This window comes from Rousettus aegyptiacus, unplaced genomic scaffold, assembly GCF_014176215.1.
Source record: "Rousettus aegyptiacus isolate mRouAeg1 unplaced genomic scaffold, mRouAeg1.p scaffold_m13_p_6, whole genome shotgun sequence".
NCBI classification, from domain to species: domain Eukaryota; kingdom Metazoa; phylum Chordata; class Mammalia; order Chiroptera; family Pteropodidae; genus Rousettus; species Rousettus aegyptiacus.
Genome location: NW_023416309.1, coordinates 29,879,386 through 29,905,751, shown reverse-complemented (window position 1 = coordinate 29,905,751; position 26,366 = coordinate 29,879,386). Strand labels below are relative to the sequence as shown.

Sequence of the window (26,366 nt, the reverse complement as noted above, 5' to 3'; positions counted from 1 at the left end):
TGCCAGTGAGGGCATTTTGAAAATTTAGAATTTAGTGCCTTTTGGTAGCCAAGTTACCTGAATTCCCACCAATCTCCATTTACTTTCACCTGGATTGTACGCACTCATTTGTGATGACTTCCTTAGTTCTTAAGGAAGGGCCATCTTGTTTCCTAACTCTGGAAAACTCCAGTCATATCATGTTCAATGTGAATAGGACTTCTGGGAGTATCAAAATATAGGCCTTTCTGAAGCCATTGTAATTTTCTCCCTCTAATGTGGTGGATAGAGAGATTCCATCTCTTTGGATGCAAGTAGAAAAGACTTCGAGAAGGGGTGATTCTAAGATAGATCTTCATGAACTGACCTCATTGTAATGGCTTTGCTTAGATGGGCTGACTCATAGGAAACAACTGGGAAATTGGGAACCTGGATTGTTTAAAACTTGAGTAAATCACTGCTTGTATTTGCATTACTTAGTCATCAGCCCAATTGTTCAAGTCAGAAGCCTGTGAGTCATCTTAAACTTCTCTTTTCTACCCCATTTGGTTGTTAGGGACTCCTATGGCCCCCCTTTCTAAATATTTCTCCAGTATCCTCTCTACTCTTCATTATTATAGACTCAATCATTGTCTAGGCCTTAATCATTTTATAACTAATTATCTTTCTCCAGTTATGAAACCCCCCTGCCTAAAAGGCTCCAGTGTCTCTCTATAGCATTAGAATAAACAGAAAGTTCTTTAGCATGAGTATAAAAAGTCCAGTATGGCTTAGTTCCTGCATCTCTCTCCATTGTCTCTTGATGTACACTTTAACGAACTGTATAGATCATTCTATTTTATGTCCTGTACCTTTGGTCATATTATTTATTCCCTTTGTATGAAATGTTTCCCCACTTTGCTGGCAATGTCTTATTTCCTTTTAAGGCTTATGTCCAGCATCGCCTCCTTAAAGCTTTCTTGGCTCTCCTATGTCAGTGGTCTTCAGCTAGGACACAGTGAGGGAACATTAGACATCTCTTGTGCCCAAGTTCATATGCTTTCAGTCCACCTTTTTAACCATTAACCATTGTTGCAATAACCATCTGCGCACAGGAATAACCTGACAGCATCATGCCTCAGCTCTACTTCACCTCTCTTTTTTCTCCTACCTCGCCCTATTTCTGAGGTGTATCTCCTTGTATAAACCTGGGAGGAGATGAGAGTTACTGGTAATGATGGGGAATCCCAGACCAATGGGAGATGAGTGCCTACAAATATTCTCCTCTTCCATGTCTTTCATCGACGATTGTGAGGCACATCTTACAGGACTCTGTGGAGGGTCCCCAATGGCATAAGCCCTAGATGCCACTGAAGTTGCTAAATCAATGACTGCCTGAATTGGCACTCTCTCTTTTTCTTCTCCCTTTCTTCTCCTGTTTCTTGGGATCAATTCCCCTAAAAATTTATTTTCATACAAGCTCTTTACTCTGTCCCTGTTTTCTGGGAGATACCAGGCTAAGATGATAGATACAAGATCATGAATATATGTAAAGAAACCAAATTCTCAAATTCCATATGTATTTTCAGAATTTTCAACTTTATATATATTCTTTTCTAAAGCTGACCTGCTGAGACTAAGCGTGAAAGAATGTTCAATAAAAGATTTCCAGCATAAAAATATATTTTGCATTCTGTGGGGGAATTAGAATAGAAATATATTTTCATTAAGAAGAAAAGAGATAGACAGTTTCTGAGGTTTACGAATTTATTCATGCACTTTTAAAAATGGATAATACTAGGTGATAAAAGGGTGATACAGCAGTTAGTTTTTAAATTTCCATATTAACTCCCGGAAAGAAATTATATCCACTGCAACTCTTTCAACTTATGATGAAAAATTTTGGATATCAATTTAAAAATATGAATTGAGCCATATATTTAAAAAAATACTTTTATGGGAAATGTGCCAAAATCTGAAGATTCTTGGTCTAAGCCAGGGGTTCTCAATTGTAGGTCATACGGAACTACCTAGGGAAACTTGAAAAACTAACGTCTGGGTCCCAGTGCCAGATTTTCTCATTTGATTGGTCTGGGGTAGAGCCTAGGAATTTGTTGTTTTTTAAAAGCTTAGCAAGTGAATATAACGTTAACCAGAAGTCAGCTCCATTGTCCCAGAGTGCTCTACCCCAGTAGTATCCCAGGCATAGCACTTATCACATCATGAAGAAATGTGGCTTAGATGCCTACCGGGGTCACAAAAGATCTACAGTCAAGTGGACCAGACTGTGGAATTGGAATGAATTCGAGAATGCATGCGGCATCCAAGGAAAGGAGCTCAGAATCAGTTTCAGCTGACCCTTAACTTCCTAATCAATGGGCCCAGTGATGCCAAACATCCTCATTTCTTAAGAAAAGCAGGAAACGTAGGTGTTTTTTATTTAAATGTGAAATACATGATTTTAAAGTATTACCTAAAAATTTTCTCAGTTCCTCATCTTTAATTTCTTCTTTTAAAATGTCATTGCAGGCCAGATATAAATGTGAGTCAAATGGCATCCATGGACCCGGTTTTTCAATCATTGAAAACATTACATGAGAATCTTGCCCTCTAGCCTGTAGGATCTCCAGTATAGGGATAAGATGTCACTCTTCTCTTTCCTGAAATGACATTTGGAATATAAGGGATGAATTGTGTATATATAGGAATGACATTCTTTCAGTTTCTGTATTGGGTTTTAAAAGAAAATTGGATAGATGAGACAGCTCACCTATTAAATAGATAATAAACAAACAAACAAACAAACACATAAATAAAACTTTAAAAATAAAAGTTATTTTGCCTTTATTATTTATAAAAAGATCATTTTGTTCTTATTCTAGAAAAAGTGAAAGACTATTAGGGAAAAATTTTGAACCTTCTTCATAATGTCAAAGAAGAGTGAATATACAGATAATATATTTTAGAATTGTACACTTGAAACCTATGTAATTTTATTATCAATGTCACCTCAATGAATTTAATTTTAAAAAGTGAGATTAACAAAAAGATGTTTTATTTATGAAGGGGGATGAACATATTTGACAGAATTTCTATGTCAGAATAATAAATTTTGTCTGTAATAAGTTTTTCCAAGAAATGATTGCATAACCAGATATGCAGCAAATGACTATTTAGCCTAAAAGAATGCATTTCACCACCATCCCCTTTAGCTCAACAAATAATCAAAAGTCAAAATTCTTGGTAAAATTTATGTGTGGGTTTGAAGTAAAAAAATTTAACCAGAGCTCTTTTGCATAGGGAGATAATAGAAATACTTCCTTCTAAAGTGGAGGGCAGAATTCATGCCATTTCTCTTTATTTCCACTTTGGTTCACGTGGGTTTGTGTTTGGTCCAGATAACTAATTAGCTGCTGTCTGCCTGATGTTACTTGCCCTAAGGCAGAGTGGTTCCTGGTTTTCAGCTGGCAGAATGACTTGAGATATAGACCAAGGAATATATATGTATAGAAAGATAATTTAAGTATATATATATTTATTACTTATATATCATCCATTTTCAAATGAGAATGTCACAGTAATTTATAATAAAAGACACTATTTAATAAACTTAGTAAAAGAGACATTGTAAAACATAACATATTAAACATCTTACATGTTGCAAAAGTTGTCATCATAGGGCTATTTCATATGTCAAGACTTCCAAAAAGCTCAAGGTTTATTATTAAAATATAGTATTTTTGAAAACAAATCACTGGGGAAACTAGAGTAATTTCGTGAGAGACAGAACTCTGCTGGTCTGATTTCAAACAGAGACAGAATATAGACAATCTAGAAAAGTGTTTCTCCATCTGTGGTCTGTGGATATCTGCATATATATCATTTAAAATACTGTTAAAAAGGCAGATGGCTGGATTCTAACCCTCATCTACTGAGTCCCAATATCTGGGCTGTAGCTTCCATGTCTGCATTTTAACCTGCCCCAATGAACCTTACAATAAAATTTGAGACATAGAAGAGTGGATGGTTAGAAGTGCTAACAGTTCTCTCTTTTATATGGATAAATCTTTTCCCAAGAGTAATCCAAAAAGGTGGGTGTCAGAGTGCAAAATGGTTTTAGTTGTCTACAGAGGATCTGCTCATGTGAGGGAAAATCAGCTTTCCGCTATCACCAATCTTGCAGGCTTCTTTGTACCAAGCCCTCCAGCCACCAACACCAGCTACAGCCCCAGGGCTTTCCCAGGAGCCTCACAGACACAGCTGTTCTACTCTTACAATGTAGGGCACCCTTCTTTTTTATGCTCTTCGTTCACTTCCCCTGCATTTTGATTTGCGCTTGTGACTTTCAGGTACCTAAACTATTATCCTATGTTGTGGGATCTTCATAACAATCCTAGAAATAGATGCTCTTTTCATGTTCATTTTACAGATGACATAACTGAGGCTCAGTCAGGTTGTACAGTTAGGGTCAAAAAGTGAGGAAGTAGCAAAAAAGACTCATACTCAGGTCTTTCTGCAGACGCTCTGCTTGCGCTACTGCCATGTTACTGTTTGCTACCTGACTTTCTGGAGAAGAATGTAGAGAGAGCTCTGATTTCTAATACCTTAACATTGCTAATATTAAAAACAAATGACCTGGTTCTTTATTTACTTATCTTCTACAAGCTTTTATACATGATTTTAATATCAAAGGGAGGATATGAAATCCCACTCATGTGAATTTTGATGAAAAATAATTTAGAATAAAAGATCTATTGCATAAAGTAAGTAGATAAGATATGCATTAAAAAGGTAGATGGTACAGGTGTAAATGAGAGAGACAGCACATTGTTAGAGCATTAACTTGAACCCCCTCCCCACCCCCAAAATCAACAAAGTTGTAGCTCTTCTCTTGCTAATGAATTCATTCCTGGGTCTTGATATAAAACTTTTTATGACTTTTATCTCCTGACTCCCTCATTTAGACTCTAATTTAAAGTGAACTCATAAGAAAACAAAACTTAAGAACTCAGTCTTAAAATTCTAAGTTCAGAATTTTAATGTTACTCAATTTTTTCTTACATCTGCCATTATCAAAAATTTTAATTGCATTTTGATTGCTTCTAAATTTAAAAATTATTTGTACTTTTAAACACTTCAATAAAAAAGAAGTTGAGCATTTAATATGCCAGATGGAAACGTCTGCAAATTGATACATTTATGGAAAAGTCTAAAATATGTATGCAAGGGTAGGCAGAGTTTTGTCACCTAGATTCCAGACAACCTGTAATCTGATCCTGGTTGAACCATCAATTAATTCTGATCTTGTTGGCTTCTTCATTTCTAAAACCAAGGATTGAATCTCTATGTTATGATTTCTTAGAAATCTTTTGATTCTTGGAATAATATAGCATTCATTGTAATATACTGTAGACTTGAAAATGCTTTATAATGATACCGAGTACTCTGTGTTACTGTAAATTGTCTGGGAATGTAGAAAGTTGAGCACATATGACAGGATACAAATGAAAAAATAATAATGAATGTCTTTTGTAGTTCCTCTTTCATCATATACTTAATTGAATGTGAATCTGTAGACTTCCTATAGAGCTACTTTTAGAAAAGAAATACATATTTCATTCCTTTCCTTGATTAGATATTTAAATAATATCATAGTTATATCTCTGAACTATACTAAGTTCTTATTCAACATCTGGAATGACACACTATTTCCCCTAGAGTCTATAATATTTGGTATACTGTCATAAATCTTGGTTCATAAACTATTATAAAAGTATTGCCAATTATAGAAAAGTAGAATATGGCTCAATATACCAATGTATATATAGTCTGGAAACTCCTTTGGGAATGATTAAATTGATGAAGAATTTGGATTTTAGCAGCAATTTTAAAAATTCATTCATTTACTCAATAAATATTTTCTCGCTAGACTTTCATTCCTTGACCATGTTAGGTTTATGGACCATTGGGGTGAGAAAAGATATTGAACAAGAAATTTCAGCATGATAAATTTTATAAAAAGAAAAGTAAAGAGTACTATGGAAACCTGAAACAAGGTGAATTCAACTAGTTTGAAGGAATGGATTAGTAGAGACTGGCTGGGGAAAACATCCCTGATGAATGGATATTTAACAGAGATCTGAAGAATAGATAGATAATAAGCTCAGAAACAATTTGAGGAAATGATTGTATTTGTAGTTCTTAAAGCAAGAGAGAGTGTTCTTTTTGAAATATTAAAAGAAGACAGTGCAGTTTAGTTTAAGTCCTAAAAGGAAAATGGAGCATGAGGTAGACCAGAACTTGAGTGGGTTTGAAAGTCAATGTCAAGATGTTGGTCTTATTTAAAGGAAGATATTTAAGAGTTTTAAAAAGGGGCGGGGTGAAAATCAGAGAGTACAATCGAAGTTGTATTTTTTTAAAATAACTTAATTTTGAAATTGTTTAAGTCTCATAAGAAATTCATGTGCCTTTTACCCAGTTTCCCCCAATAATAATATGTTACATGTTATTAGAGTGTGGTGTAAAAAACTAGAAATTTATGTTTGTGCAGTGTTATTAACTCAGCTGTAGACCTTATTTGAATTTCTCAGTTTTTGCATGCATATTTTTGTATTTTGTTATGGTTTTGTTTTTAAAATTTACTACACCATGTAGAAAAGATTGGAAGGGACTAAATATGAATGTAGGGGACCAATTTGAGATTGAGAAGTCTCTAAATCAATTCCTAAATGGAGTTGATAGATGAAGATACCTTAAACTAGAAGTGGCGTGGAGATGACTAGAAGTGGATAGATTCAAGAAAAATTTAAGAGGTAGACATGTTTGGTGAGCCTTGATGACTGGTTATGGAGTGTAAGGGAGAGGATGAGGTCAAAGATGACCTCTTGACTTCTATTTTGAGCAACTGGGTGGGTAGTGATGCTACTGGTTAAGATTCATAGTTCTAGAAGAAAAGCAGATTTGTTCAAAAGAAGTTGCATTCAGTATGACTATGGTGAGTTTGAGGTACCTGTGTAAGCAAGAAGCCTTTCAGCTAGAGCTCTAGATATAGATTTAGGCATTGTCGACATGGAGACAGTAGTTTTAGCAAGATTATCTCAGGAGAGTATATTAAAAGAGAAGAAAAAAAGGCTTAGAATAGAGCACCAGGAACTGTAAATGTTAAGTGGGTTAAGAGTCAAGGTTAGAAAGGGAGAGGGAAGAGGAAGAGGAGAATGGGGATGGAGAGGGGGAAGAGAAGGGAGAATAAGAAGGAGAGAAGAGGGGAGGGAGAGAAAAAAGAGAGAGAAGGAAACTTAGATTGATATATAAGTAAAGGACAGAGTGTTTTAGAGTGTAAATATCCTGGTAACAGAATTCTGTCTCTGTTCTGACTCCATGCAAAGTCATAATTGAGAAGTTTCTCGTGATTCTCTTTGTATCATTCTTTTATTTTTAAACTCATCTTCAAGATAAAGGATGATATTTTCCACCACATTGTTTATGTTCTCCAAAATGTTATTTTGGATTGACAATACTTGAATATGCCACATTTTATTGGTTTTTAAAATTTTTTTTAAGTGAACAGAAACTTAAAAACGGGAGAAAAACACTGGCAAAATATGCATAAAAGCTTAGGTTTAACAAACTCCAAAATATTTTTACATGTCGATATGTAATTAAAATATATTTCTCATGGTATGACATGTATATGACAGTACATATACAGATTCCTGGGTCATTCACACATTAGGCCAAATGAAATTAAATTTTGGGGTTGAATCATAGGTATCTTTAAAAGATCTTCTCAGTTTACTCTGATGCCCCAGTGTGGGTGGAGAATAATTGGAACATGGAAATACTCTGATAATCTTAGGTGAGAAGGTTCTAAATAATGATTTAGAGGAAGATATGACCTAATAGAAACCTTATTGATACCACTATAAGGAAGGACATGCTAAATAAGTTGTCCTGAAAGAAAAGTAGCAGCAGGTAAAGAAATAGAAGACATGACATTTGGAGTTTACCAACTGAATTAGGAAGTGGTCCACACAAATCCCAAAGGGATTTGAGGTTAAAATTAGTGAGGCCAGGGTTCCATTTATATTAGACTTATGCTATGACAAGCTGAGGGATGACTTCAAAATAACACACTGCAAATAACATCTCCTAAGTCCATTTAATATTAGATGGAGATAAAAGGTCATACCAATTTAAGAGGTAACCAAAGGCTGAGCTAAGGCTTTAAAGGAATGATGCAAGAAAATGTTGGTGATTAAACTTAGTAAGAAGAAATGCATTTGGGTTTTGCTAAAAGTATGACAGGTAACCATAATAGGGTGAAAGTTACTTTGAAGACTTTTACTAGGAAAGGAAGGAGCATATTGGTGGTTTGTATAATCTACTATGGAAATTGTGGGTGTATCAGGGAGAAGATAAGATAACGATCTGCCAAATTTAGTACAAGTTAGCAATAGAGTATCTGTTTCTATAAATTTAGGCAGAATTTTCAGTGACCATGAACTGAGTATGAATAAACAGGTAGCTTAGAACATCATCATTTTCCAAAAAGTGGATTAAAATTGTAATTAAATGTATGTACTTTTGACTTAGGTATTTACCCCTTCCTTGTTTTCAAAAGAATTTAAGGTAACTAAGTTTAATGACTGAAATTATCTATGAATATAAGGAATAAATAATAAACATTATACTAGCTTTAAGAGTTGAAAGTGAAATGAGATATTCATTTTATTAACCATGAACAAAACTTTTTTTTTTTACTGACATTTAGAACTTCTAAATACTATATTTGGTACAAAAATCTTAATGATCTTCATGGTGCAGTCATTTCTCTGAATGGTGTCATTTACAATATAATTCTCAACTTAGGAAGTAAATGGAGAGGAGGGTAATGAGGCTTACATGATGTTGAGTGAGTCAACGTATGAATAATATTGAGTCACTTTCATGTTCTCTATTGCCTGCCTTTTTGCTTAAAGGTTCTTTATCTGCAGTAAGTTGGTATGAGAATCAAATCTGTTAAACAAGTTTCTTGTATGGATTATTTTGTCAGGTTGCTAACAAGTGTATTTTTTGAATCCTTCTCAGTCCAAAGATGGCAATCTAACAAATTGGTTACAAAATAGTCATGGGGATGTAGAGTATAGCATGGGGAATGTAGTCAGTTGTATTGCAATAACTATGCATGGTGTCAGATGGGTAATGGATGTATCGGGATGATCCCTTCATAAGTTATGTAAATGTTTAATCACTGTATTAAAAGAAGAAATTTTTAAAAACCACAAAGATGGCAGTCTAATTTTGATTTAATGTATGTTGATACCATTTTGGTCTGATAACTGAGGAGGAATCCAGGCTCTTAAGATATGAATAATTTTTAAAGAAATAATGTGAATTTCTCTCTGTATAATCTTATCACAATAAACATCGCAGACTCTATACATATCTATTTTGTTTATGTAGTGTATGTGTGTCATCTATTTTTTTTAAATTGGAAGATGACAGTAAGTTTTATTGACTTTCTTTTAAGTAATTATGTTTCCAAGTAAGTTTCAGTTATCATGATACTCTTATGCTTAATGTAACCCGAAGAGTAAAATCATAGTAAAGGTATTTTTAAATTTGACACAATGGCAAGCAATACTTATTGTTACTAAACTAAAGCACAATATTCATTTATAATAAATGATTGACTCATGCCAGAGATAGACCAGTGATTTAAAAATAATCATATTAGAAAATACACCTCTGGTGAGAGTCAAAAATAAAAATAGACATTCCTCCTCCTTAGAATGCTTCATTCTCATCACCTCCCTGATTTATACTTCCCTATTTCTGGTATTTCTCAATCTCTTTTGTGAGCTCCTCTCCATGAATCCACTCCTGGATTTGTTTGTTCTCCTGTAACCTCTCCGCATCTAAGCTATCTCAGTCTACACCACCAATGTCTATTTGGTTGCTTAAACTGGAAACCTAGGACTGCTCCCTTCCCTAGAGCTTCAACTTGTAAAGTATACTTTTATTTTTTTCATGCTTCTGTCCATCCATATTTGTCACCCTCCTAATCTAAGCCATCATTATGCTTGCTTAAAAATAGTGAAATAACATCTTTTCTGAGCTTTCCTTCCCTTCTCCTTCCATCTGCAATTGCCCCAGTTCATTCAATGAAATATATAGTGCTCTTTTAAAATATATCAGACCATGTCACTATCCTTGCTTCACCCTGGTAACAGCTTTCTATTTCCCTAAGAATCTAGTTTTTTTTCCCCACAATCCACAAGGCCCCATCTAAACAAGCCCCTGCTTATGTCTCTAAATTCTTCTCTAGCCATCCTTTCTCTTATCAGAAGACTCTAGCTCACAGCGGCTTCCTTCTCCAAACACAAGCCTGAAAACATTATGTTCTATTTGCTTCAAGTGTCTTACTCTCAGATCTCCTATTGGGTCGCTCATCTTATCCTTAAATCTCAACCTAAATATTATGTTTTCAGACAAGTCTTTATTTCAGATCCCAAGTTCTTCTGATATACCTGGAACAGCATGGTCTTGATATTAAAAGGACCACGGGGTGGAAGTTGAATGATACAGCAACCATTTTCCTAAATAGGATGGCCGATTTGTGTTTGGGAGTTTTCACTGGGAGAATAATATGAGATAACATGTACAAAAGCACCTCAATTAAAAATCATCAAAAGACTTTCTCCTAGGCAGCTCTCTTTGTACCTAGACTCTAGCCACTAGGAAAGGTAAAGTGTCATTATGGATTACCTCTCCCTATTTACTTTCCTTCATCCCTTTCCCTGCTCTCTTCATCCATTGTGGAGAGTGATAAAAATGAAGAAACCATGGAAGGTTTAAAGGGCTTGTGTGTGTAGAGGGCTTGTCCAACAATCCCCACATCTTTAATAGTACTTTTATATCTGTGGATTAGGTCAGAACCCAACCACTCCATGAAGGAGTCCCCTGAATTCCTGGGAACCACTGCCCCAGGAATATTCTGGAAGCACTGCCTCTGGTCTGCCCTCTGTACCCTCTTTTTTTCATCTAGTTGCCTCAGATTGAAGACCCAAAGTTGGGCTCAGTACTACCTGAACTCCCTTTGGATTAATTCTTTAAGCTATTTATCTCTAGACCTCAGTTTTACTCAGTGCCCCACAATCTCAAGAATCAACCCTTCTCCCTTTTATAGTCTGTCTCTGACTTCTGGAATCTCGGCCTGGCAAAGCCCTTTTGGTCCCCCTTTGGATGGAGGCATTCAGACAGTGTTAGATTATGTACCTGCAAATGTGTTGATTGCACTTCAAATATATTTTGTGTTACAAACCTCGCGCCTTCTGTATTTATTTATTATACTCATCTCCTTGGCTTCATGGCCTGCCTACACTTCTTTATGGCTTCTCTGTTTCTTTTTGTCCTTTTACCACTGATGGTTGTGACCTTATTTTACAAAGGATAAATTTTTTTGGACTGATTGTTCAGATTTGTAGGTATAGTTTACTTCCATAAATACTGTATTTGTGTCAGCAGCAACTCTAGGTCACTTTTTAAATCACTTTGTGAATAATTTTGGTTGTATTGTAAACCAATGAATCACCATTACTTGTATTTACCTGCAGTGGCTAAATTTGAACTGAGAATTGTTGTTTTGGAAAAATAATAAATATTAACTATTTGTCCCCAAAAGAGACAAATCTTTAAAGGACAGCATAGTACAAATAGATAAATAGTGGGTTCAAGTTTTAAAATCATATTCATTTATCTTCCTCCCTCCCCCTTCCCTTTTTTCCTACCCTCTTAGTTTTTTTAGTTAACATTTAAGGTAGCTAACTCATTAGATTATATGCATAAACCATTATACTAACATGTCTTGTTAAGTTTATAAATCCTACATATTAGATTTCTACTGTAATAATATAGAAAGCATTTAATATTTAGTATCTTATTTCAGACTTCTTTGAACTATATCTATATTATAGGTCATTAATTACATCAATTGCAAAATGTTGCCATTTTGCAGTTTTTCTTGGAATATTATGTGTTTATTCTATAAATATAATGAGCACCTTCATTTTATTTAGAAATAAGTAATATTTATTAGGTAATATTTTTATAGTTATTACCTAAATTGATAGTAAATTTTCATATACTTTACTTCCCCTCTATATTCGTATATCAAGTCCATCTGAGGCAAGTTTCATAGGAAATGGGGAGAGGGAGAGAGAGGTGGAGGAGAGAGGGAGAAAAGAGAGGTAGAGAGGAAGGGCGTGTGCTTAAGACAGAGAGTTAAAAAACAAATATGAACACACTGGAATCTAAATAAGGTAAATTTTATTCCTGAGTTCAAGAGGTGTTTCTGCATTAGAGGTTATCTTTCTATTAAGGCCATAAAATATGCTCAAACTTCTGCAATGCGGAGAATGAATTAGATCAGAAAGAGAATCTCTCTGAATGAACCACCATAGAATTTTTAAACCACAGAATTATTGTCAAGTGGCAGTAGTTCCCTGCTGATACTGGTGCAATGGATTTGTTCACTCTTTGTCTAAGGAAGTTTGTACACTAAAATGGCTGAAAGTATGAGAGGGAGAGAAAGAGAGAGACAGAGACAGAGACAGAGACAAAGAGACAGAGAGACAGAGAGAGAGAGAAAGACGGAGATGGGGGCAGAGACAGACACAGAGACTATGAATGTGTGTGTAATGAAGGAAGGTCTGGAAAGCATTTATTTCAGCCTGGTAGTCAGTAGACCAGAGTTCTACTCTAATCTCTAACATGAACTTCACAGGCATCTAACCCTTTTGTGCCTTTGTTTTCTTATCTGTCAAAAAGGTATGAGAGTAGTATCTGTTCTACCTACTGCACAGTTTGTGGCAATGGTAGGATGAAATGTTAGATGAGGATTTGGTTCGAAAGCATGAATCCTCTATGCAGATAAAAGGTCATATTTTTCAAACAGAGCACTCTTTTGCAGAATTAGAGATAAGTAAGAAGAGCATTTGCTTTTGGATTTTATAATTGGGATACTATATTCAAATTATCAATACAATTTAGCATTGTGGGCTCAGGAGTCAAACAATTTAGTAGAGTGTGGTTTAGAAGTCAAACAGATTTATCTCTGAATCCTGACTCTACCTGTCATGTAATAGTCGCATGATATTGGACAGGTTATATAACTCCCTGAGCCTCAGTTCCACCCTGGCTAATATAGCAAGTCAGTGTGAAACTTAAGTGAGGTAAGGCTCTTTGCTGGGAAACATAGAGTAACAACTGAGCAAATAGTAGTAGTAGTGATACTACTACTACTATGATGTTGAATCATGTTGTAATTATTGTTAATTTGTTACTTTTATTAAGAAACCTGGAAATCACAGAGCTTTTACAACTATGAGCATGATTGTATAGTTTTTAATTTTAATTATTTAAAAATTTTCTCAATATATATGCTGTTTCTCTTCAGGAGGACCCAAAGTGTCTAATGTATTAAAGCCTAATGCAAACTAAGCTGTTTGGAGATGAAATTGAACCAAGTTCATTAAGTTCATTATCTGCCTCCTAGGACCTGCATGTCACTGTAACGAAGCTAAATATGGCCTAATTTTCTGGAAGCATCACCAGAGGAAATAATGATCTAAGCCATAATTTTCAGCCAAATGAAAATAAACACATTTTGGGGCAAACAAATGTAAGGTAGTTTAAAACGTAAGGTAATTTATCCCAGAAATTAAATATGAGAAGGATCTGAACAACAAAACTTTTCTAAAATGATTATTTTGTGATCAATTTTAAAAGCAAATCATTGCAGTAATTGAGATGACAATGTATAACACATGCTAATTAAACACACTTAGTTTCAATGGACTACACAAAACATCACAGCACCCAATTTGTGTCCTGTAGGGCAGGGTCACCCTGAGTGGTAGGGAACTTAATGGATGCTCATTGTGTGATTATGTTGACCTTGCTGAAAACAAGTGAATTCCAGGAGAACTCAATTGTTTGTGTATTTTGAAAGGTAAAAAATTGCTCCAAAATATTGTATTGAAATATGCCAAATGTTATTTTTCCCCAGTCATTGCTCTGTTTTGCATTTTAAATATCTAAACTTAAAAAATAGAGCTAATTCATAATTCATCAGACCACATGATTTTTACATTCTGTAATGCAATGTGTATGGTCTTATTCTCATGGAAAAAAACAAAACAAAACAAAACACTTTCGATACTTCTCTGAAACTCCATAGTTCTAATTCTATGATGTGAAAGAGGAGATTATTGGACAAGAGTTTGTTCTGGGCTTTGTTGGAGACTGTACTATTTTAAGTTAGGCTGACTAGTGTGAAGTAGCTGTAAAATATATCTCTGGAACACTGAATGACTTGAAGAGCTGAATGAGAGAATTCAGTACTGACTTTTTGGGTGTTGATGAATGCCAACAAGGAACAATAATTTTACTTTCCTTTAATTAGTACAAGTCTACTCCATCTGTTAACATTTAACCAGTGATTTCAAGAGCTACTTAACATTGTTACTAGTCAATGAGAATAAGGTGAGCATGTTAGTTAAAAAAAAAAAGGCTTAAGGGATGTTCGAGTAAACAAATGTTTTATGAGTTAACATCTCCTACTTGTCTCAATCATTGTTTTTGGTCAGAGTTATAATATCTGAATTTCATTCAGGCGTTCATTTATTTTAGAATTTCATTAAAAAAGTTAATAGAAGAATGGCAACTGAAAATTATTTATAATGTGTATAATAGACAAAGGATTAATATTGTCAGTCACCTAAGAACAATATTATTATATATTTTGGCCTAGTGATTCTCATGTTTTGTGTCAAATACTGATTATAGGCATGAATGCTACAAATACTTTTGATTTCTTCATGTCTATTTTTGCTCTAAGATTTGGATAGCTATACAAATTTAGTTGATATGAAAAAAGTCTGAAACTTGTTAAAAACTGATTTTCAGTTTTGAGGAAATAGCTAAATTGGCCAATAGCTTTGCAGGATTAAATTTCATCTTTAAAAAAATGTGAGCTAATTAATATTTCTTAGCTCTCAGCCAGTTTATGCCTCCTACAGAATTCATTCAGGAAACCTCTTAAGCAAGAAATAGGGCTCACTGGGCAGAATCTTAACAGTAGGGGCAGTGAGAGGCCTACTTCAAGAGTTTTTCTTGCTTATAGGTTATTAATGCAATATTTCACAGTAGCGAGATGGAGTTATCCTGCTGCAGTGACTCCTGGAATTATAAACTCTTAAGGGGTCTTGCAATGACTTATCTGAATGAAAGAGCCGTGAACTGTCAATGAAAGTTTGGACTCCTGAGTTGCCAACTGCAGAGACTATACTGTATGTAGAAAAAGGTGACCTTGAAACTACATTTACTGCTTCTCCTGACATTTGAACCTAAACCTGAGAGCTAAAGATATTTAATGAGTTTTTTTCAGTCAAAGAATTGATAATAGAAATTTTCTGCATTTTCGAGTTACTTTATCTGATTTTCATTATTAGTAATAATTTATAGCTTTAATTACTTTTTAAAGTACCTGGAAGTCTTTGTCAAATGAAGATATCAGATGTTAATTTTTCACATTTCTGGGCATGGTGGTTTGGGACATATTTACTGTTGCCTGGTATGTGTTTTGAGACTAAAGAGAAGCTGTGAATGGAGAGAGTAACTTTTCAGCCTCTGGAGATAGATTGGAATTGAAATTATCTTTTAATATATAAAAGTTGTCTAAGTAAATGTAAGATTTATGAGGCAGTTCCCGAAAGATTCAATTATAAGAATTTCTTCTTAACATAAAAAGTTATCCTTTTAGTATTCATTAATTGATAAAATGCATGACAGAAAACCTCTATGACCTCAGTAACATTTAAAAATAAATTTATATTATATATTCTTTATGTCTTATATATTACCTATTAATTATGCCTTCTCTTATAATCCTTCACTGGATTCCTAAAGATTTAGAATAAAATAAAACTCTTTCTCACAGCCTTCAAGGCCCTACAAGACATGGTTCCTGTCTAACTTTGCAATCTCACCCTCCTATCCCTTTCCTTCTTGCCCACTCTATGATTTAGCCACACAGATCTAATTTCTTACCCTCAAACAAATTATTATTATTATTATTATTATTATTATTATTATTATTTTAACCTAGAATGCTCTTCTCTATGATCTTTGCACAACTGCATTCTACTATCAAAAGTGCTCAGCTCAAAGAAGCCACCTGACCACCCAATATGAAATAGCCTTCCCATTCTTTGAAATAACACTAGAGCTAAGGAGATATTGCTAGCCTACTATATGATAACAACGGTGGAGAATATCCTTTTATTAATGTTGAGAAAACTAGTGAAGCTGTTTATTAATAGTGAATAATACTAGCTCCCTTCTTAGAGAAGTAGGTGCATACTTCCTTATACTCACCCCAGAATTGCCCATTTTTACCTAAGAAATTGTGCAGAAAAACAATTTCTATCAAATATTTTTTTTGCACCTATTTAGAAAATTTCTCTGCAATAAGCAAATGGAGAAATGGACTTTCCAATTCATTTTCTTAAAATTGAAAGTTTGGAAGAATTATTGCTAATCCTGGCATTCAATTATTTGGGAATATTATACCACTAAAAGAATTTTTTGAATGAGGAAAGGATCATCGTGTTGCTTGCAGCATTTATAAATTAAGGCACACTAAATTCTTAGGGTGTTAGAAAAATAGTCTGTATCCAGTGATGTGCTGGAGCCAACTCATACTGGCTCATATAAGAAGAACTGCTTGTTAAATTTTTAGGAATTTTGCAAGGAGGTTGACTTTGCATTAGTAGCTTGATTTGGCTATGGTGGGAGTATTTATACCATGGATGTTGGCACACACTACCACCAGAGCTTTTTTTTTTTTTCCCCCGGAGAGCCAGTTTATCAGCACACTATTAAAAATAGCCGATATTTCAGAAGCTGGCAATTTGATGATAACAAATGAATAGGACTAGTGTGAAATAACCAAGTTCCTTTTATGGGTGTTTGGATTTAAAAAGCCACAAATTTGAGCATGGGAAAAAAAGTCGTTTTTTCTTTAAATAAATTATTTGTTCATAGGAGCAGATAGGAAGGATCAAAAATCAAGATTCGTTTCTTACACCTCCCAGTTTAGGCTGCTGATTCCTTGCAAAATGTTGTTAAAACACAACTGAGTTAAAGCAGATAGTCAACTTCTGAAATTTGTGATAGCAGCTTTCCCAAGCCCCCATACTGATAACAAACTTAACTGATCTCATACGCAGCATCACATCTTAGTTACAGTGAGTGTCTTAGGCTGTTTCTTCATGAAAAGAAAAAGATTCAAGAAGAGTTAGGTGAAGTTTCTGATTGACTATAGTCTATAATTTTGGAGCAAGTGGAGACTAGTGAGAGTTGCTCTAAGGTTTTAAGCTCTTAGTGGGAAAGGACTTAATGGAAAATTACACGAAGGGCAGGTCTTTAAGTATTACTCACTGACAACAACATCTCTGAGTTACACTATACAAGATGCAGAGATTTCTGTCTTGCTATCAAGGTAGAGATAGATGGTATGTGACATTTCAGAGGCAAACATTATTGGACAATACCTGTATGGAAGGATAAATGATAAGACATAGCTCCTATATTTCCCAGTTTGTTTTAAAGTGACACAAAATTTTATATGAAAGCCTCTATTTTGTTTCTACAGAGACTTGACATCAGATGTTCTTCATTTAACATGATGTTTAAAGAGCAAGATCATCCTGAAATTCCCCTATCCTTTCTTTCCACCCCACACTTTTGATAAGCACTTGAAAATTTGGATAATTCTAAGGGATTCTGTTAGACCTTATTGTTTCATCTTTTTGATGTATTCATAAAATAGGTTAATAGTACTGTTTATGAGAAGAAAGAAAGTGGCTTTCCTCAATTATCTTTGTACTGAACTAATTATTTTCTTAGAAGAGAGCTTTATTTCTAATCTTGTGGCATTTCTAGGGCTTAGATTTTTAATGGAGCACTATTAATATTTCCCAAAGGATAAGATACCATCTGTAGCTAAACATGCTGGGATTCTGAGATTGATAACATCCAGTCTTTGCTATATTAGAAAATATAAACCCATTGAGGGTCTCATTCTCTGACCCAAACAAAATAAGGGAATTTTTAGTGAAGAGAATATTATCAGTTTGATTAAAATTAATTTCCTGAAGATCAAATAAGTCCTGGTGTTTGGGAAAATAATCCCAGAACAATAGAGCTCAGAAGTCACTATAAAGGTGTTACTGAGGTTCTTGAGTTCAGGAATGGTGAGGATAATTAAGAAGGAAGAGCTCATTAGAATCATAGATGGAGACACAGTTTTACATCTTATGTTGAAGATTTAAGAGAAACAATTCTTTGCCTCAAGAGGCATAAAGTTTTGGCAAGCCAGATTTAAAAAAATTTAAAAAAAAAAGCATTAATGGAAGATACAACTAAATAGCCCTGTCAAACTAAAGTAAATTTTCACAAATAGACTGTTTAAATAGAAGATATTCTGAAATCCTTAACCACTGGCCGGCCACCCATCACCATCTCTTTATTGGATGGAAATTTTTGCCATTAGTATTTAAATGCAGGCCAGGTGAAAGAATCTATTAAAAAGAATATCTAATAACTTCAAAGACTATTTTCTTTACATTTTATCATATACTTTCTTATCCTAAAAGTAATTGATTCCTGCTTTTTCACTTAAAAATAGTATAAGAATTTCCCCATACCATTAACACTCCTCATAAACATAATTTTAATTGTATTATAATAGTTCATTATAAGAATATTTTTCATAATGATGACTTTTCAATTGTTTCTATTTTTTTATGTAGACCTTTTCATTACTTAAAGCCAAGTCATTAAAAATATAAGGTGTGAAGGCTAGTCCAATTAGACTGAGGTCTGGATAAGAAGCCACCCCAAAATGGGCAGGGCTCACTCTTCAGTCAATATTCACTGCTGCGGCTCATTTATTTGAAAGCCACTTGCTAAGCATATGTGGACAAAAACCAGATTGTAGTCAAATGCTTTTCAAGTTAAAGCTTTTAATATAAAATCCCAAACGTGTTGCTTCCCCTCTAGGTAGCTAAAGTCTTTGCTTTTCGTCTTCCCCAGTTCCTGACTTCTCTGTCAGTATTCTGATTGTGTTCCTCCTGACAAAACATATTTTGATTTCTATTCGCTTTGATTTCTGTTTCCTCAGGAAGTCATTTGGAGCTTATTATCCCAGTGAATCAAATTATCACCATCTTTTAAGTTCTGCAAAACTTTCCTGTTAACCACTGAATCTCAATTCTAGAATTTGTAAATATCTTTCCTGCTGACTACTTGTTTAATCGCATATCTAAATCATGTTGTGTTTGAAACAACTTGTTCAATAGATTTTATCTTAACGATTACCTCAATTTTAGTTGTTTGAAGAAATATTGTCTACAGAATGATGAGGTATGGATAAATAACTGTCACATTTCTACTAGTTGTTCTAAATAGCTAATTAAAAATCTAATTCTTACTATTTTTTTAATCCAAAAAATTTCTTGATCATCCATATTGCAACCATTATTGTGATAGATGCTAGGCCTACATTAGAGAAAATATTAAAAATGATCCCTTTCCTCCTGGAGCATAAAGTCTAGTGCTAGAAGCATAATATATCCAGATGTTCTTTTATAATATCTAAACATAATAATAATGGTATTTGTTCTATAGCACTTTGTATTTTGTTTGTATTTATTCTTAAACTAAGTTGAAAACTTTAACTTAAAAGGTTTGTCCATTGGTTTTTCTACAATCTTTGTGGCTAAAAAAAATTCTAAAAACAACGGAATTCTAAGATTTTTCTTGTTTGCTTGTCATATATTCCTTAAATGATAGTTTACTTAAAGGAAATTTCCTTAGTGCCTTCCTTGTGGCCATGAAATTACTTTGTTCTTAGGTACTTCAGAAAATTTTTGCATTCCTAACGAGAAAATGTATTTGTAGTATGCTAGAACACTGTATAACTTCGCTTAACCTCACAAACTATGAAAGCACTTATCAGATATGCCAGTAAACCTTCCCTTCCTTGCCTTAGGTCCAAGGATCTCATTAAGGAAGCCATCCTTGACAATGACTTTATGAAGAACTTGGAGCTGTCACAGATCCAGGAGATTGTGGATTGTATGTACCCAGTGGAGTATGGAAAAGACAGTTGCATCATCAAAGAAGGAGATGTGGGGTCACTGGTGTATGTCATGGAAGGTATGGTTCGTAACCCTAATCTTTTGACATTTACATATTCCCCTTTATTTTACCAGCCTATGTTTTATGTCACCAAAGATGACATAAGACAACTCCATTTTTCCCTTTTTTATTGAAAAACAATTGAATGGCACATTAGCTGCCTAATTAATATGAGTGATAGTTTGTTTTTATAAATTTTGCACAAACTAAGTTAGAAACTGCTTATAAAAAATTAAGGCATCATTGTATAAACATGTCTTATGTTTAGGTAAGTTTTCATAATGTGCATTGGAATTTATAATGGCATGTTTTCTTTTTGTGGGAAGAAGGGAACCTGAAATAATGACTGTTGATTGGCTTTCAGTTAAAGTCATTAAAGTGACTATAATCTTATAAACCAATGTCGATCTGACCCAATTCGACCAATTCAAGGTAACGCGGCTATTCTTGTGCTAATATCCTCATGTCAAAATAATTTAAAAAACAAACAAGCAAGCCCTATTCTTTAAATTTTCATGAGTGGTCATTGAGGAAATGTTTCATTGTTTAATTAGCTTTTTTATTAATACCATTCAATCTTCTCAAAATTTAGAAAACAATTTTCTTGATATTGATGAATGGATTCTTTTTCATCTGTAAACATTAACATTTATAAGGATATACCATAGCAACAGTGGATGAATATGATATAGAAGATTTTTCATACACTACTTGGAATCAAGACATTCAGAAAAACACCCTGCAAGTTTACATGGAAAATCAGTCCAATTTTTCTTGTTTCTCTTTAGTAATGAAGTTTTCTTTATAAAATGCTTGTTTAACATGTACCTTAAGTGATTTTTATTTTAGCCTGGGCTGTGTTCCAAGTATTATTGCATACCTAAATTGCCAACATTTCTCATCATTTTAACAAAAGAGAATAGTCATATGGTAAGACTTCACTAATTAGGATAAGTGAGGGAAAATCATCTGGAGGTAGTATAAATATATTATCATGTATTCTCAAGCAAAATGAGTTATTTGACTTTCAGATACCTAAAACTGCTGACTAGTAGAAGTTTCAGTTTCAAGTTTTGATCAGAATTGTTTGGTATTAGTTTAAAGCAGCTATGTAAGTAAATTAAGTTGTAAAGGCTACTTACAGTTTAATTATGTTTCAATATATAAATGCCTCTTACAAAATACTTGAATGCAGTTTACTTTCTGAACAAATAGACATCAGCCTTGATTATGTAAATTTGTTAATATCCTTATACCCTTGGCCTCATCCAAAACAAAACAAATTTTGATTTACTGATTCAGAATTGGAGATGTGAATAAAATATCTTTGGGAACCAAATCTGATATTTTCATGAAAAATGTCTAATTTGTACCTATTAACATGATTGATTTGCTTAGAGATACTGGTTTTGTGTGTTTTCTGTGATCATTCTTGTGGAAGCAGATAGATTATATTTTTTTATTGTGGAAGAAGGTAGATTACATTTTGTTTTCTAAAAATGTCATGTGTGTTTAGTGTTCTTTGACCATTGACTTGTTCAAGTTAAACTTTTAAATCAACTTTTTTCATGAGGTGCTTTTTAATGGTAATAACTTTTAGTAAGTACTTATATGTGTCGGGTACTGTTTAATCACTTTATGAAGATTAAAATTTTAATCCTCATAACAACCTTAAGAGGTAGGTATTATATTACATACATGTTAGTAGATGAGAAACTGATGTGTAGATAAGTTAAATAACTTGGGCAAGATCATGCAAACATGTTCTGGTGAAAATCATGGCCATTTGGCTCCAGGGCTCCCATACCTAATGTCCAGGCAATATTAACTTTCAAAGTATACAGATTAGAAGGACTATCAGTACACATTTATTATATAGATCCCAGTTTTAGGAGCTCATATAAGATACATAACACTAAATCATTGGTTTAAAAAAATAATTTTGGTTATTCGCAAGAAAACAATAGAATGGCAACAATTTAAAAAGAAAATAATCTAGACGTTTCCTATAAACACCACTTAGGTTTTCCTGCATCCTTTGAACATGGAACTGCTTACTGACCTTTCTACTAATTATCTCACATCATTTCCTCTCTTATAGTTCCTTTTTTCTTATTGAAAAATGACCATGATTTGGCTTAAACTTAGTCTACCTCTGTGTCCTTAATGTTTAGGACTAAACTTTGCTATGTACCTTGAAAGCCCTATTTTTTCTGCCCACAATCAATAGTATTGACTTTATTTTTTTCACAGGTTTTAAAAAAAAAAAGAAGAAACAATTCTTTCAGCTCATCATACAGTGATTATTTTAATAGGACTTTTGTGTGCTCACTCTAAGTGGTCTGTGATTGTTCACATCAACTCTCAGAGACTCTGTTAATTGCACCGAGATTTCACTTTTGCCTTCTGAAGACTGGTCATCTGTTTCCTTTTCCAGTGAATTGGTAGATACCAGGGCTACTTGTTATGCTGATGTCTGTCATTATTTATTCATCAACATGCATTTGAGTTACGCTACTCACCATTGATAGTAAACTTACACAAATTCGTACTGCAACTTCTACTCCCCCCCTCCACCTCAAAAACATTTTTCCTGTCTTTATGTAATTAAATGATGTATTGAAAGGTGACATTCAAAGAGGGATTTTCTGTAAACTTGAACATTAATGATGAGCCTCACCATGTCAGTTGGCATTCAAATACTACCTGGAAGTGTGAAGAAATGGAATGTATTTTCATATAAATGAGCCCTCAGTAAATTTAACATGAGAAACAGACCATTTTATCCTCCCAAATCAGGTGTCGCCTTTTGGCCTTATGAGTTTTCATGTTAATCTGATATTTATCTTCAGAATAGTTGAAATATTGAAAAGCCCCCTTCAAGTTATTTTTGCCATTCTTTTATAGGACCAAGCTTATAATGTTAAAGAACAAGCTTATGTACTGTTCATATAAAAACAAAACAAAACAGATATCTATTTATAAAAAATTATCATAAACAAAGAGAATCAAGAAGTATTACATGTTAATATTAAAATATATTTCAGTAGTAGAGTCAATGGCAAAGACAGGGAACTAAGATATTTAGACAGTATGTGGGGTATCGTAACTATTTTGTTGTGTCAAGCTTCAAAAAAGACTTTAATATACTTGAGGAAGACTAGGAAGCATAACATATTTTTTTAAAAATTGACATTATTTTATATATAGATGGAAGGTTTAGGAGGAAAGGATAACAATTTTTAAATGTTGGTTGAAACACTGCCACAGGAGAAGGGAATTCTTCATGAATCTAAGTGGCCAAAGAAATGTTGTAGGGAAGTAGACTTTAGAATTAATATTCTGCTAATTAATGTATTCTGAAAGTGAAATGAGCAGTATGATGTGATGGCAAGAGCCCCATCTCAGAAGGTGTTTTAGCAGTGACTACATAGCATGTACATGGAGAAACATAGCATATGTGGGTGGAGAAGGGATTTCCTGGGACTGAATTGTAACACATGTCCTATCTTTTTTCCAAATTCCAGGATTTTGTCTCTGGGCCCATTAATGAATATTCTAGGAATTAGCTTGTGAGAACCCAGTTTTCTGAAGTTTTCCTTTTGAAAATCAGCTCCTGTATGCAATGTACATGTTTACTTTTGAAAGTTTTTATATTTTATGTTATATAAAACTAATAATACTACATACATTCTTCTTCATGCATTCTTAATTTTTGCTGTTAAATATTTTGTTCTGTATATAAGCCAATTTACTTATCTTGTGTACTATTGATTATATTTGGATTTTTTCCAATAATTTTTTCTCCTAATTACTAATGATACTGAGCATCTTTTTATATGTTTATATGCTGTTTGTGCTTCTTCTGTGAGGTGTCTGTGGTAGACTTCCACTCATTTTTCTGTTGGTTGGTTGACTCTATACATTTTGGAGCTTAATCCTTTTCAATGATATGTATTACACACATCTCCCATTTATAGTTTGCGTTTTGACTCCTTTGTGATATGTTCTGATGAAAAGAAGTTAGTAATTTTAGTGTAGTCAAATATATTTATCATCTTCTTGGTTTGTGCTTTTTATGTCTTTGTAAGAAATTCTGTAAGTCAGTATTTCTCATGCCCACGTATGTGTGTATGTGTATGTTTCCATGAGGGCATGTGAGTAGGTTAGGTGCGTAAGGTCTTACGGATCAAGGAATATATCTACATTTATAATCTAAAGAGAGTTGTCCTTTTCAAAGCAGGAAACTGGAAAGGCAACACATTTTTGCTTCTATGTTCTTTTTTTCCCCCAATTATTTTGAGAATTTTTTATAAATTGTCCTTGGGGGACAGTAAATATGTTTTTGAATATGCTTGATGATAGTAATTTCTTTTTTCTGTGAGGGTAGATTTTATATTTGGAAATAATCACATCATTTAGTGACAGATTTGATGAATAGGGGTAGGTGATTAAGCTGAGTAATACTTTGGGGTTTTTTTTGACTAAAATATGTAAGGATGTGTGTAGATGTACCATTATTAAGTAATGGCATTTGTTGTACAATTCAAGAAAAGTTAATAAGATGTATGATCAAGAATATCCTTATTGGAGAAATGACATATTTTGAAGTGTAGTGTTCTGAATATGCATCTGGCTACTTAAATTCCAATTTGATTTTTAAAAATATAGCCTTATCACATGTGGCTCAACTAATATATAGTTCTTCATTTTCTTTCTAAATTATTAAATAGAATTCTATTTATTACTTTAAGAAGGTGAGTAGTGTTGTGCTTGGTTTTTTGAGATGATAGTTGAAAAGCTATCAATTTTTTTTTCAAAAAATTAATCTGAAATCTGTAAAGCAGATCATGGATTATGTTAAAAAGTTACGATTATATATTTTTCTCTTATTATTACATCATAACAGTTATGGATTTTATTTCAATGCTGGTTCATTTTGCTAAAATGTTGATTTCTCTATTCTTCAATTTCAATGCCAAATCTGGAAGTTTAAAATACACTTTTGGTGAAAATTAAAAAGAAAAACAACATAGCCAAAAAACGAAAAGAAAATGTGAATTAGTACCTTCTTGGCAATAGTGTAATAACACATTGATTTCTTACTAATGAGGTAAAATTTACTTCAGCCATTATTACATGGATGTGTTGAATAGTTTGCATGCTAAACATTAAACAGAATTCTAAAATTGTTGCGAGTTCATTTTAAAACACATGGATGTATTTCTTCAGGGACTTTAACAAGATTTTTAATGATTTCTGTGGAGGGCTGGATAGAGTAATGCTTTTAATATCCATCCCTCTAATGAAAAATCCTTGAATGGTTAGTAATCATTTTGGCACACTTTCAAAGGATAGGGCAAATAGGAGCTACTTCCCAGCACAGTGGAGCTGCATGGTGTGACTACCATGGCAACAGCCCACCCCACCCCCACCCAGAGAACATCAGAATAGGTCTCTGAAGTCCTTATTGGAATTCTCCCATGACTCCGTATTTTTGAGAAACACTGCACATACTTTATCTGAATTTAAGTGCTGTAGCTTTGGAAGGCTGCAGTCTGAGTCTGATATTTATATTTAGGCCCTCCTATAAACTCTGTTCTGATGAAAATAAAAATACGTTAGTACTAAAGTTCCTCAAGTTCTGCACAGAGATTTAGAATTACGGTAGTTGATTTAAAATGGTCTTAAATCAATTCCTCAGAATTCACATCTTATGAGTATTAAAATATCAAGGAATAATTATTGAGTATATTTACATTAATGATGTATTTAGTACCATTTTTTACCTGCTAATTTGCCCAGCTTTACTGACATAAATTGTTTTCTGTGTATCATGAAACTGCTTATGTTCATAACAATGACAGGAGCGAATGCTTTTAAAACAAGATTATATAAATTCTATTTGCTGTTTGCTATTTTGTATAACTTAACAAGAACAGTTAAGTTACTCTGTACACTTCTTAATATCAAAGCACTTAATATCGAAGTTACTCTATTCATTTATCAATAGCAAAACCATACTAGAAAAAGCATCTAGTGGAGGTGGGCAAACTCTTGTGGAAGGTGGTTTTCCATTTCATAAATACATATGGTGTATTTACAGAGGAAAATGAAAACTTTATAAAAATCATAATATTTAA

General features: G+C 33.5%; 1 protein-coding gene across 2 annotated transcripts in view; it reads left to right on the top strand.

The window, feature by feature from the left end:
• PRKG1 (protein kinase cGMP-dependent 1) overlaps positions 1–26,366 on the top strand; it is a 1,094,018-nt gene that overhangs the window by 124,662 nt on the left and 942,990 nt on the right. For both annotated transcript variants that reach the window (XM_016154345.2, XM_016154344.2), the window contains exon 2: positions 20,075–20,241. In XM_016154345.2, the coding sequence (XP_016009831.1) occupies positions 20,075–20,241 (167 nt within the window). The remainder of the gene's footprint in view (positions 1–20,074; positions 20,242–26,366) is intronic.